The 14,583-nt window shown below is 38.9% G+C and overlaps 1 protein-coding gene across 1 annotated transcript in view; it reads right to left on the reverse strand.

The window, feature by feature from the left end:
- Positions 1-14,583, reverse strand: part of ptprq (protein tyrosine phosphatase receptor type Q) — a 206,953-nt gene that overhangs the window by 72,723 nt on the left and 119,647 nt on the right. The window contains exons 39-41 of the mRNA XM_087997157.1: positions 12,050-12,319; positions 8,436-8,768; positions 2,325-2,446 (exon numbers count right to left, since the gene is read on the reverse strand). Coding sequence (XP_087853283.1) covers positions 2,325-2,446; positions 8,436-8,768; positions 12,050-12,319 — 725 coding nt within the window. The remainder of the gene's footprint in view (positions 1-2,324; positions 2,447-8,435; positions 8,769-12,049; positions 12,320-14,583) is intronic.

Consider the following 14,583-nt stretch of genomic DNA (forward strand, 5'->3'; position numbering starts at 1 on the left):
GAAGAGTTGTTAGTGGTGGTGCTTGAGTAGCAAGGTAATGAGGTATCCGAAATAAATGAGGAGAAAATGCTGAGAGCAAGGAGGGTACCTAGTTTGGGGAGACGAAGTGAATGAGAGATACTGAGAGCTGAGAACGGGTAGACCAACACCCTTGATGGAAGGCATGTGTAATGGTAGATTTCTGATAATAGAGAGACCATAGCGGCACTTATCCTGTGGAGCTCAGAAGGCACCACACTGACTTGGGTTGCTTTCTTTTACCAAACTGGCATTGTTTGGTGTGCATGATTACGTAAGAGGACAGCCCTCCTCTTCCCTACCCATCCACTGAGACCTCCAGGTCTCTGTCCCCAAAAGGGAGTGCTGTCTCCTGTAGAATAGCAGTTGAGCAGCAGACTTTGAATGGCAGTTTGTGGCTAGCAGAGTTTGAAGTGGTGCAAATTGGGATTTAAATATGACACTCATGGTGTGAATGTGGGAGGTCCCAGCAGCAGTGAGCACTACCATCTCTGTGACCACATGATTCAGTGAGAAGGGTGTATCAAGTTCTGATGTACACTTAATGAGGCAAGCAGTGGAAAACTGTCATGACCCATGGAAGTAAACTCTCAATGATGCTCATGAAAATTACATTTAGCCAGAATATGGGAAAATTCAGCCCATTATTTCCAACCTTTTATGAAATTGAATGAAAGTTATGCTTTTAAAATCAATAATCTTGCTGAATTCAATTTTCTGACTTCATTAAAACTTACCTTGCTGCAAAGTGTTAATAAAACTGTGCCAAGAAACACTTTGAATTGCAATTTATATCACAATCACCACAGTTTGTATAACAATTATTTTATCAATATCAACGTCTGAATAGTTCAGCTTTAGTCTATTTATTTGGCATTATTTGTTCTCAAGTACAGCTGCTGAAGTAATTGGTCAGCTAAAGCTGTGTAATGGTGTTACATTGTACTGTTTGGCAGCCATGCCTCTAACTCCACAGAGGCCTGACCATGACTGATGTTATTGATGCACTAACCAAGCTTCCATTTCCTATACTGACAATCAAACCACTTTCCCTTTAAGCTTAAAAGTAATTTGTTAGAACACAGTCATGACAGTTAAACAATAGTAGCATGAAGATAAAAAGATATTTATCTTTCACGAGTATTTTAGCTAATGTGCACAATTCCAATTTTTATTCCAAAGGAATTTGATTTTAAAGTTTATATTTGGAAAATAACATTTTCAATGCATGCATTAGAGATGATCTTCCCAGTTTGTGCAGCTGGTGGGTAAGGCTTTTTGCCAGCAGTATAAACTCAGATACCTACGCTTTTAGTTCCTGCAAGTTAGCTGAAAACAGCTATATTTGTAAATTAACTATTTAATGGCTTGGTGGTCATTTGGTGGAATTGCAGTCATTGTGGGATTCAGGTTCAAACCAATGACTTGCTTTGGGATCCATATCCAAACTTTCTCTTCATGGAAGGGTGAACCAAATAAAGTCCAGATCTTTGAATTTATGGAGGAATAAAGAAGACTGGCACCTCTCGTGCTTTTCATTTGCACCAATATTGCCAATCACTTCAAAGCCAATATAATAGCTTTGGAAGAGTAATGCAGAAAGGATAGCAGCCAATATGCACTCAATGAATTCCCACAAACAGCAATGTGTTCAAATAATCTTTTCTTTTTATTACCCTGATAACTGTTGCCCTTTAATGAAGTAGTGGCCTGGAAACTTTACCATCAACCCAACAGGCAATTGAAGCCTCAGCTTAACATCTCATTCAAAAGACTACACTGCTACCAGTGCAGTTTCCCTGGAGTTTCAGCTTTGCTTTTTGTAACCAACTCCCAGAGTGGAACGTGGATGTGGAACCTTGTGATTCAGACACAAGAACGCTGCCAACTGAGCCATGGCTGTCACACAAACAAGATAGTAATGAGAGAGTTCTGGATTCCTAGGATAGGCACCTCGACAGCTGACTCAAGACTCACTCACACAGGCAAATGTCACATCACAGGCAAATCAGCCAAAGTACTCAAGCGTGAGGGTGAAGAAATTAACAATAAATGAAACAAAGTGGTGGATTATTTAAACATTTAAAAATACAAAGTTCCATGAGGAACAAGCAACTTAAACTTCTATTATCTACAGGTTTACAATAACAAGATTTTCAATTCATCCAATCAGCACATTGAATTAAAAATGACTTTATTTTTGAAATTTCAAGGCAACTTTGTTGCAGCAGTGTTTTTTAAACAGTTATAGCACAAACATCAATTAATTTCTTTTGTTTTAGTGCTAGTCAAAGCAAAGCCCTTACCATTGTTACATCGATTAGATAAGAGGTTGGACCTGTGAAAATCTCAGGCTCTTCCCAGGCAATCTCAATGGTGTCAGAGGATTTTACTGTAACAGTAATATTTTCAGGAGGACTGTCTGGATCTGTAAAATTAAAAATACTTCTCAAAGAATAATTTAAAATCAACAATGCCATGCAGCACAGTACTAACAACACATCTAAGAAGAAATTCAACAATACATTTTCACCATATTTTGCAATTATGATTTGATTTAAAATCACATATCGTTATTGTGGATTAGAAGATATATCAGGCATCTTTATAGTTGGGAATTAAGCAAACCTATAAATACTATTTCAACCTTTCAGAAATAGTGTAAGACCCAAAATACTCCAAGCTAATTTTGTTGGAATAAAGAGAACTTAAATCCAGTGGAATATTAATTTCAAACTTGTAAGAAATCATTAATTGCAAATGCACTTCTCCAGAATGTTTATTATAAGTTTCAACAGAGTTGATAAAAAGCTGGACATTCTGTAAAGGATTCTGTAAATAAAGGAACCAAAGTCAGAAATAGAACATAGAACATAGAAAAATACAGTGCAGTACAGGCCCTTGGCCCTCGATGTTGCGTCGATCCAAGCCCACCTAACCTACACTAGCCCACTATCCTCCATATGCCTATCCAATGCCCGTTTAAATGCCCATAAAGAGGGAGAGTCCACCACTGCTACTGGCATTCCATGAACTTACGACTTGCTGAGTAAAGAATCTACCCCTAGCATCTGTCCTATACCTACCACCCCTTTATTTAAAGCTATGCCCCCTCGTAATAGCTGACTCCATATGTGGAAAAAGGTTCTCATGGTCAACCCTATCTAAACCCCTAATCATCTTGTACACCTTATCAAGTCACCCCTAAACCTTCTTTTCTCCAATGAAAACAGCCCCAAGTGCCTCAGCCTTTCCTCATACGATCTTCCTACCATACCAGGCAACATCCTGGTAAACCTCCTCTGCACCCGTTCCAGTGCCTCCACATCCTTCCTATAGTATGGGCAACCAAAACTGCACACAATACTCCAGATGCAGCCGCACCAGAGTCTTATACAACTGCAACATGACCTTAGGGCTCCGGAACTCAATTCCTCTACCAATAAAAGCCAGTACGCCATATGCCTTCTTCACCGCACTATTTACCTGGGTGGCAACTTTCAGAGATCTGTGTACATGGACACCAAGATCCCTCTGCTCATCCACACTACCAAGTATCTGACCATTAGCCCAGTACCCCGTCTTGTTTGTTCCTCATGGAACTTTGTATTTTTAAATGTTTAAATAATCCACCACTTTGTTTCATTTATTGTTAATTTCTTCACCCTCACCCTTGAGTACTTTGGCTGATTTGCCTGTGATGTGACATTTGCCTGTGTGAGTGAGTCTTGAGTCAGCTGTCGAGGTGCCTATCCTAGGAATCCAGAACTCTCTCATTACTATCTTGTTTGTGTGACAGCCATGGCTCAGTTGGCAGCGTTCTTGTATCTGAATCACAAGGTTCCACATCCACGTTCCACTCTGGAATTTAAATGAGTTGCAAAAACTTTTTAAACTTACACATTATTGGTAATCTGTCTAACCAGTTTTTGCACCATTGATGTTTCGTTCTCAAGGATTTATTGGAATTTTATTCCATTCTTACCAGTGTTCATCACTGTCTTCACTCTTAATGTTCTCCGTGTATACTTGTTCCATCAACTCCCCCTGTTGCTGCTTGGCACATACACAGCTCAATCCCTGTTCTGTCCAACAAGAATGAATACAATCATTGCCCCTGGACATTTAATGGTATTACCACAGCTACATTCCTCATCAGCAACATCCTGGGGGTTGCCACTGATCAGAAAGTGAAGTGGACCCAATATCGAAAAATTGTGTTTACAAAAGCAGGTCAGAGGCTCGGAATTCTCTGGCAACTACTCCTCAAAGCCTGCCCAACATTAATTTAGACATGAGGAAGAAGTGTGACAGAATACTCTCCACTTGCCTGTGTAGCTTCAACTACACTCCAGAAGCTTGACACAATCCAGAACAAGACAGCTGTTTAAGAGACACCGCACCAAATGTCTTCAACACTTACCTCCTCCAACCTGATATGAAGTAACTGCAGCATGTATCATTTACAAGATGCAAAGGAATAATTCACTAAGGTTCCTACAACAGCACCCTCCAAGTTTGAAATTTATGCTACCTAGAAGTACAAAGGCAACAGATACATATAAACACCACTACTTGCAAGTTCCCCTCCAAGACACCTCACAGCCGACTTTGTACTTTATCAACAATCATTCATTGTCACTGGTTCAAAATGCTGAAACTCACTCCCGAACAGCACCTCCGGCCCAAAGACTGCAGCAGTTCAATAAGGTTGCTTATCACCACTGTCTCAAGATTAATTCGAGATGGGCAATAAATGCTAGTCTAGCTAGTGATGCCTACATCGTGTGAATGAATAAAAAAGTTTAAAAAGTAAAGGTTCTGAGGATGATCATTAAGATAGGCAAATGACTGCTACGTTTTGCCTGTTGAATAGGCAGATCACACCTGTTGTAGACTCATGAAAGTTGTCATCCTTGCAAGCACCAATTCAACAGGTTTTCAACTAAAAAGCAGTCAAGGACAAGTTGGTTTCTTGATGAAAGTGATTGATGGCAGAAAAAGTCTGCAGTTTGGGAAGAAATAGAGGTCGAGTAGAAACCATCATTAATCGTGGCTTCCTACCGCTATTGTTTGACTGTATATTACACTGCTCCCTGGAGCCATAAATCCATGGCCAAGGAGAATGCAGCAACTGGAATGCATCTGCCTAGCATTTTTCTGGTGCTTCCCCTCTGTCCACTTTGAACATACAAGATAAGACCAGACTGCCTTACAGCAGGCTCTAGAATGCAGCAATCAGTGTATCCAAGCCAGAGGCCTGATGCTATGAGATTAGGGCTGTTTCAGGAGGAATTTGTAGAGCAGGAGGAATCAAACATCTCCTGAATTCCAAAGGCTCCGGTGGAACTTATAAACTAGGATACCGCAACAAGTGATAAGAAGGTGCATGTAAGTTTCTGGAGGAAACATATTGTTACAAAAACAAATAGAATGAGAGTCTGAAAATGTTGAATGTAAATAGACTTTCCACTTATTTATTATTCAATATTCATGGAGAATGCAGTTGCACTGAAAAGGAAGCATTCATTTGGTGATGACAAATTATTTAAGATGATTTTTTTGGCAAAGTCACAGCAGGGTAAATAGGGTAGATGTGCTGTCATGTAGTTCTCTTGAAGGATTTCCTTGTTAACTGCTGTTTGGGAAAAGAAGTTAATGTGCAGGGTCTAAGTAGTCTAAATCACAAATAAAATATTTTTGAGAGTATATCTCCTTTGCACCTATTATTAGCTATTCCTCTGAGTGGATGTCATTCTGTTGTCCTAGTCTTCTTATAATATTTAGGATTTTTTAACCCAGTGCACAGTCTGCAGTGTGCATCCCTCCTTCAACAGAATCTTACAACCCTGCAACCACTATCAGCTAGAGGACAAAGGCAGCAGATACATAGAAACAGCACCATCTGCAGGGTTTCCTCCAAGTCACATACTATCTTCATATTGGAAATATATTCTCACTCCTTCACAAGGTCAAGATCCTTGAGCTTCTTTCCTAATAGCACTATGGGTGATTCCTGATGAAGGGCATTTGCTCAAAACATCGATTCTCTTGCTCCTCAGATGCTGCCTGACCTGCTGTGCTTTTCCTGCACCACATTCTTAAGCATTATAGGTATCCCTACACCCCAAGGACTACAATAGTTCAAGAAGCCTTTCCTTCCAGAATAATTCGGGCTGGCCTAGTTAATGACACCCAGATCCCTAAAATCAATTTAAAAACTGAAAAAATTTTGAAGACCCCAAATGAAACATTCAAGCAGCAAAGGTTCATTTTCAGAACTCCAATGTTCCCTTTATACATCAGCCTGGAAACTTTATGTGTGTCATTATAAAATTCCTCTGCTTCTATTTAAGATAGTCAGATTGAATCGTCAATGATAACAATAGAGGGCACAGTTTGATACCCTATTATCAGCTGTTGACAGAAAAACATAAATTGCTGATGAAACTCAGCAGTTCTGGCAGCATTTGTGATGAAAGCAGAGTTCATGTTTCATGTCTAGTAACTTTTCATCACAACTGTTAATCTATTAAGAAAATATTCTTAAGAAAACAGAGAAGAATGCTAAATTCCAAAGAAAAAATGTAAATGGCAACTTCTCATATATTGGATGCTAATGTGAATGATAGAATCCCTACAGTAAGGAAAGAGGGTATTCAGCCCATCAAGTCTGCACCAGTTCTCTGAAGAGCATCCCACCCAACCCAACATCATACATTATTCCTGTATTTTATCACGGCCCAACCATCTAAATTGCATATCATTAATTGTGGGAGGAAACAGGAACACCCAGCAGAAATAGGAGAACATGCACACTCCACACAGACAGTTGCCCAAGTCTGAAATCAAACGTTGGTCAAATGAGTACCCGGTGCTGTGAGGCAGCAGTGATAACTACTGAGCCAACATGCCACTCAAAGTGATCATCTTCACAAAGCTAAATTGGACAGCTCTTCTTCTGTGGCATGGCATATCCTGTTTCGTGAATTATGTTGTACAGATCCTGGGGCATCTTCAAATGAGTATAAATTTTCAAGTAATGGAGGCAAAGCAGAAGTTTATACAGGAGTTTCCAAGAAACAGTGAAAGAAATCAAGGAAATTTGAGTACAATGCAAATTTCTTTGACTTTTGGCACTGAGAAGTTTGCATTTCAATTAATTAATAAAATGCATGCAAGACAAACATTTTATATTAAAAATATGCTTTTCATTTTACTGAACCTGTAGTCTTACTAGACCATACGGCCGCTCTCTCATTAGACAGAGACAATTGGTAGTGGCTTAACCTGAGGGTCGCCACCCCTCAGGTAAGGAGAAAGGTTGAGAAGGAACATCTTCATTGTCACCTCAGCTGATGTGGAATTAAACCCACTCTGTTGACGCTACTCTGCATTTCAAACCAGCCATCCAGCCAACTGAGCTAAATGACCCCCATTATTTACTCGATAATATGAAAATATGCTTAGTATGACTTCTTTTGTAAGAATTTCAATGAACTTCGATTGGCATATCAGGAACTGCCACAGTATGATAAAGGTGGTTTTAAATCAAGTTCAGTAAGTACTGGTGAAGGATATTGCTATATCTTCTTGTAATAAATCATATTAATTTGCCCAGTAAGAACTCTCTGTCTTCATTTTCCCATTCCTAGAGAAGCTGTTCACTTCCTGTTCTGAACACTGTTCTCGGCTTTCCACAATAATGCATTTTCTGTAACTAATAACCATCATTTCCTGATTATCATGCCTCTATTGCTGCATTGGAATTTGAGTTTAACAAAGGTCAAGGCTGTCTTTACTGCTTTCTCTCCATAAGGCTGCAGAAGCTGTAGCGAGTACAGGTTTAAGGTAAATCTGGATACCATATCATTTTGTGGCTCATCCTCACAGCATGTAGTTTAAAGAAATCCATTAATAGAAAAGTCATGCCTGTCATTTAGGTTAACAACCATTTCATAGAAATAGTTCATAGAAATCTTTTCAGGAATATATGCATACCATTTCCATCAGAGTTATATCCGTTTCATAAATGTACTGTCAATGTTAAAAATAAATTCATTTCTTCTATATTTTCAAACACAGGGGAGTGGCTTACCACATAGAAATGCAGTATGTAAACATAAAAAACAGACAACAAAGAGCCATTTTACAAATGATTCACTTTGGCATAGCTCTTGTTCTAAGATAATGTTTTGCACATTGATTTTTGTTACAAAGTTATCAAAAATTTATCAAATAATAAGCTGAAAATGCAAAAGTTTAACTAAACATAATTTTGTCATTGATGACTAAATCATATGAAGATGACATTATTTATTTTGATGTGGTGTGTGATATTAAAATTTAATATAAATGAACTTTTAGCAAAATAAACATTACTGTTATAATTTGAGAATTATTTAACCTATACTTACAGCCAACAGCTGTCTTTGTAGCAATCCAAGTTGAATAGTTGCCAAATCCAGCATTAGTACTAGCAGCAACCCTAAATCTGTACCATCGGAATTTCTTTAATCCGTGTACAATTGCCTCCATGGTGTAATTATTATTATCGATGTTATGATCTTGAGTTTGCTCAGCTTCAATGCATCCTTGAGTATCCCAGTTCATGCACAACACAGAACGTAGTTGTATAATAATCCTGAAAAGCCTTAAATATCCAGGGATAATATCAGGGTGTGTCCACCTCAAAATAACATAGGTTGATTGAACGCCAATTATCTCTAGATGCTTAGGAGCACTTGGAACTGAAAAATACAATCATATCAATCATTACTTCCTTTTTATTAACCAGCCTGAGAAAAATCAATAGCATTCAATGTAAACAGCAAACATGCTAGATTGTCAGATCCTTCTTCGTGTGTCAACTTAGTTCAGTTGATAGTATTTACAAACTGAGTCAGAGCTGGGTTTAAACCATGTGAAATTAGGTTGGCACTACAGTGAAGAAATGTTGCATTACTGGAGCTGTCATCATGTTAAATGTGAAACTGAGGCTTGTTCTGTGATTCTATTGGTCATTAGAGATACCATGGTACTAAATGCAAACCAGAGAATTCTTCATGTATCTTTGTCAACACTCCTGGCTCAATCAACAGCATAAAAACAGATGAAGTGCCCATTAATCCAATTGCTTTATGAAAGTTATTTGTTGCTTTAACCATCATTCCATTCAAAAGTAAAGCAATGTATATGAAGGACTTTATGAATGTTGAGGTGAATACATATTGTTGTATTCAAAGCAGATATTATCGTATGAAAATCTGTTTTGATTTTAAAAAGAAACAGAAATGGCAGATTTCTTGTTTTGTCCTAATATCAAGTTAAGGTAAAATGTAAAATAATGTATAAAAATGTTCAGAATCTCACATCATGGAGTTCCTCAGAGTAGTGTCCTGGGCCCAGCCATCTTCAGCTGCTTCATCAATGACCTTCCCTGCATCATAAGGTCAGAAGTGGGGAGGTTTGCCGATGATTGCACAACATTCAGCACCATTCCCAATTCCTCAGACACTGGAATAGTTTGTGTCCAAATGCAACAACATTTGGACAATATCCAGGCTTGGGCTGATAACATTTGTGCTACACAAATGCTAGGCTATGGCCATCATCAACAAGAAACAATCTGACATTCAACAGTAGTACCATCACTGAATCCTCCATTATCAAAATCCTGGGTTACCATGGATCAGAAACTCAGCTGGACTCACCACATAAATGCAGTGGCTACAAGTGTAGGTCATAGGCTAGAAATACTACAGTGACTACAAGGGATATGTCAGGAGTGTGATGGAATACTCCCCACTTGCCTGGATGAGAGCAGCCCCAACTACACTCAAGAAGCTTGACACCATCCAGGGCAAAGCAACACACTTGATTGGCACCACATCCACAAGCATCCACTCCCTCCACCACCACCGATGTTCAGTAGCAGTAGTGTGTATCATCTACACAGCACCTTCCAAACCCACAACCACTTCCAATTAGAAGGACAAGGGAAGCAGATATATGGGAACACCATCACCTTCAACTTCCCCTCCTAGCCACTCACCATCATGACTTAGAAAAATATCATTGTTCCTTCACTCTCGCTGGGTCAAAAGCCTGGAATTCCCTCCCTAATGGCACTGTAAGTCAACCCACAGCAGGTGGACTGCAGTGGTTCAAGAGGTAGCTCACCACCACCTTCTCAAGGGCAACTAGGGATGGGCAATAAATGATGGCCAGCCAGCGATACTCACATCCCAAAGAAATGAATAAATTTTTAAAATATTAGTAAGCTAACATATTGATTTGAAAATCTTGGTAGATTGTGGAAGTTAGCTTTTGTATTCAATTTTCAACTTCAAAGGCCTCAAGAGCATTATCTTACAAAATACATTTTAACATATCTACACTGTACCTTATATGGACATGATAGTATGGAGTCCTGTAAACTATGCTCAATTCCCATCAAACTACTAGGTTTCAATTATTAATGATTTTGGGTGAAACATCAGCTATAAATTGTAATTCACAAGCACTAAGTGACCCAAATGGTTATTCTTAAAGAGATTGCTCCAAAATTGAAGGTGTAGTGGACAGCAAAGAAGGTTACCTCAGGTTACAACAGGATCTTGATCAGATAGGCCAATGGGCTGAGAAGTGGCAGATGGAGTTTAATTCAGATAAATGTGAGGTGCTGCATTTTTGGAAAGCAAATCTTAGCAGGACTTATTCACTTAATGGCAGGGTTTTCGGGAGTGTTGCTGAAAGAAGAGACCTTGGAATGCTGGTTCATAGCTCATTGAAAGTAGAGTCGCAGGTAGATAGGATAGAAAAGAAGGTGTTTGGTATGCTTTCCTTTATTGGTCAGAGTATTGAGTACAGGAGTAAGGGAGGTCATATTGTGGCTTTACGGGACATTGGTTAGGCCACTGCTGGAATTCTGGTCTCATTCCTATTGGAAAGATGTTGTGAAACTTGAAAGGGTTCAGAAACTATTTTCAAGGGTTGGAGGATTTGAGCTATAGGGAGAGGGTTAGGGCTGTTTTCCCTGGAGCATCGGAGGCTCAGGGGTGACCTGATAGAGGTTTACAAAATCATGAGGGGCATGGATAGGATAAATAGACAAAATCTTTTCCCGGGGTGGGAGAGTCCAGAACTAGAGGGCATAGGTTTGGGGTGAGAGGGAAAAGATATAAAAGAGACCTAAGGGGCAACTTTTTCACACAGAGGGTGGTACATGTATGGAATGAGCTGCCAGAAGAAGTGGTAGAAACTCTGACTCTAATTATAAAAACATATTTGGATTCTTTAAATTGAATCATACAAACTATCATCATTTATTTATCATGTGTGGCCCTTCCTAGCACTACAATAATGTCACTGAAGTAATTGCAATGTAAATAAATACCAGAGGGATTACAACTGTTTTCTATGCCATCTTGTTTGAGGAATCAAAAACATCAAGAAAACAGATGAAGTTCTACCTAGAGAAAGCATTAAAAGAAAATGAAGCCTTTATCTAGATATTCTCACATAAGACATTCTTCAAGTCAGCCAAATAATCAGGAGTCAGATACTGCATATCTGAGAAAGTGAGACGAGGAGTCACTGAAAATATATTTTGCTTATGAAGATATAGTTGTGTGATGACAAATGGGATGATGTTAATGACCATCAGTCCTTTAGTCACCTGCTGCTACCTTCAAAAAAAGCTCACACACCTACTTTTACCTGGGAACAACAATAAGGAATGCCTAACCATTGCTAACTACATTCACAGTCAGAACATATTCTTATACATTAGCAAAACCCCAATAATACAAAAATAAATTATTTCTTTACATTCTACAATTTCACAAGTTTACTAATGAATTGCAATCGTACTCTGCAAAGTTCAACCATTTTGAATTATTTTCCTTAAATCATTCTATTTCCTACAAAATAAAATTATAATAAAGCATATCTTGCTGCAAACTAAATATCTATCAATTACAATATTCTGGACATTTTCATGGTAGACCAAATATGCTGAAATAAATACCTGCTTCTGATAATGTAGTGACAGTACAGTTTTTGCTTTCTCCTTGGCCCACTGAGTTAACAGCCATTACACTGAACTGATAGGAAGTATTTGATTGCAGCTCACTAAAAGTATGTACACGATCTTTGTCAGCAACGTTTTGAACATCATTTTCAAATATAAGTGCATAATAAGTGATCATTGTATCCGATTTTAATGGAGGATCCCACTTAATAATGACCGAATGCCAACTTGATGCATTGCATTGAAGATTTTGGATAGTATCTGGAACTATACAGCAGAGTAAACATCATTGAACATAACAAGACAGCAATGTATTAAGAAACCAAACAGAAGCAACTATTTTCCATTTCTTAAAGTTGATTTCTATATCTTGTCTATTTTCAAGAAGCATATTGTTGGAATTCTAACTGCAGTAAATGTGAGTGAGCAGCCTTTCCTTTTCTCTGAGCATTGAGATTGAAACTCTCTGCCTGTCGTAGACTTATGAAGTACCAGCCAAACAGATATAACAAGGATATATTGGCTCAATTTTGAATAAAGACAGAAAGTGCTGGAGAAAAGCAACAGCTCTGGCAGCATCTGTGCAGAGAGGACCAGAGTTAACTTTTTGAGTTCAATGATTCTTCTTTTGGAACTGAATTGGGTTGAAACATATTTTCTTTTATCCTGTTGTCAAAGGAAGAAAAAATACAAGTGGAGCAAAAGTCAAATGTAATGCTATATGGTAGTAAAAGGGAATCTATGAGCAAAGTAGGGTTAATGATGAATGTGAATAGTCAAAAATAAATTGGCTTTGTTAAGAGCAAACCCATAGAAACAAGATACAGGGCTGGGGGGAGAGGTAGGTGTGGGAGTAGAATCAAAACGGAGATAGTGTTCATGCTGTGAGGTTGTTGAAGTCAGTGTTGTGTTCTGAAGGCTGTAATGGACATATGCAGAAAATAATGTGCTGTACTTCTAGTTTGCATCAACTTAACTGGAACATTTCAACAGACCTGGGATGGAAATGTAAGCACAAGAGCAGGATTGCAAGCAACTGGGAGATTGGGGTCATTCTTACAGACGGAGCTGAAAGAAATACGACTAAATGTCTGTTTCATCTAGAAGGTACATTTGAGGCTTTTTACAGTGAGAAAGGAAGAGATAAAAGGCCAAGTGTTAACTATCTGGAATTAATAGAAAGCGCGATGGAGGAGTGAGAAACTGTTAGGTGTGAAGGAGGAGAGGAAATGTTCCCTGCAGAATGTTGAGAAGGGAGAGGAGGGGAAGATGTTTTTGGTGTTGGTATTATGTAGGAAGTCATGCTGGAAATGGCAGACTACAACTCTTTAAATCCAGAGACTGGTGGGATGAATAGTGAGGAGAAGGATAGCCTGATAGTTGTTGTGGATGGGAGGAAAAGGGGTGAGGGCAGCTCTGATGCGGCTGAAGATACTGTCAACCACAGTTGGTGGGAGAGTCTTCAGTTGAGGAAAAAGGAAGTCAATTCAGAACAGATGTGACAGGGGCAGAGAAACTATGAGAAATAATTAGACTTCCTGCAGGAAGCAGAGAATGTGCAGGTGCAGTCAAAGTAAGTGTGGAGTTGATGGGTTTGCACTGGAAATTGGTGGACAGCTTCTCCCCAAAAATGGCAAAGGTGAAGTAAAGGAGGTAAAGGGAAAAATCAGATATGTGCTATGTGAAGCTGAGAATGGATGGAAGTTGGAAGCAAATTGATTGATTTTTCCAATTCCGAAAAAGAGCAGCAAGCAGCACCAATGATTCCATCCATCACTATACTCGAAAGAGAGTTGTGGGAGGGGGCCCAAGAGGACTGAAACAAAGAAAGATCCATATACCTCAAAAACAGATAGGTATAACCAGGACCTACACATGTAATCATAGTCACATGACTGACAGAGAAATGGGAACAGTTAAAGAAGAAGGCTCAACTTTAATACTGCCCCTACCTCACATTCCACACCATTGAGCAGGAAGAGGGCAGGGTGAGTAGCTTAAACTTTGGAAACAAGCAACTCACCCCAATTTATCATCAAATTAGGAGTGGTGACTATCAGGTTAATGTGTTCTCCACTGTGGAAAAGTGTGAGGTTTATAAACATGATTAGATTAGATTAGATTACATACAGTGTGGAAACAGGCCCTTCAGCCCAACAAGTCCACACCGACCCTCCGAAGAGCAACCCACCCAGACCCATTCCCCTACATTTACCCCTTTACCTAACACTACGGGCAATTTAGCATGGCCAATTCACCTAACCTGCACATTTTTGGACATACTTAAATTGAAGTCCATATGAGATAATTAGGTTCTGAAAAAAATTTAATTCCTATGGCATGGGACTCTTGCTGTCTGTAATGCTGTCAGAAGTTTGCTAACAGAATTGGTCATGTCATTATCAAAGTTGTTGAAGTAGGAAGTCCAATATGAAAAGAACCTCTGTGTTACAAAAAGCAACTCCTTACTTAATTGTGGGCTATGGTTTTGTAAGAATAGCTATTTTTTATGACTGGGACCTTCAACTCTA

Source organism: Chiloscyllium plagiosum, unplaced genomic scaffold (genome assembly GCF_037043375.1).
Source record: "Chiloscyllium plagiosum isolate Xiang-an unplaced genomic scaffold, Cpla_swu_hap1 HiC_scaffold_19, whole genome shotgun sequence".
In the NCBI taxonomy this organism is placed as follows: domain Eukaryota; kingdom Metazoa; phylum Chordata; class Chondrichthyes; order Orectolobiformes; family Hemiscylliidae; genus Chiloscyllium; species Chiloscyllium plagiosum.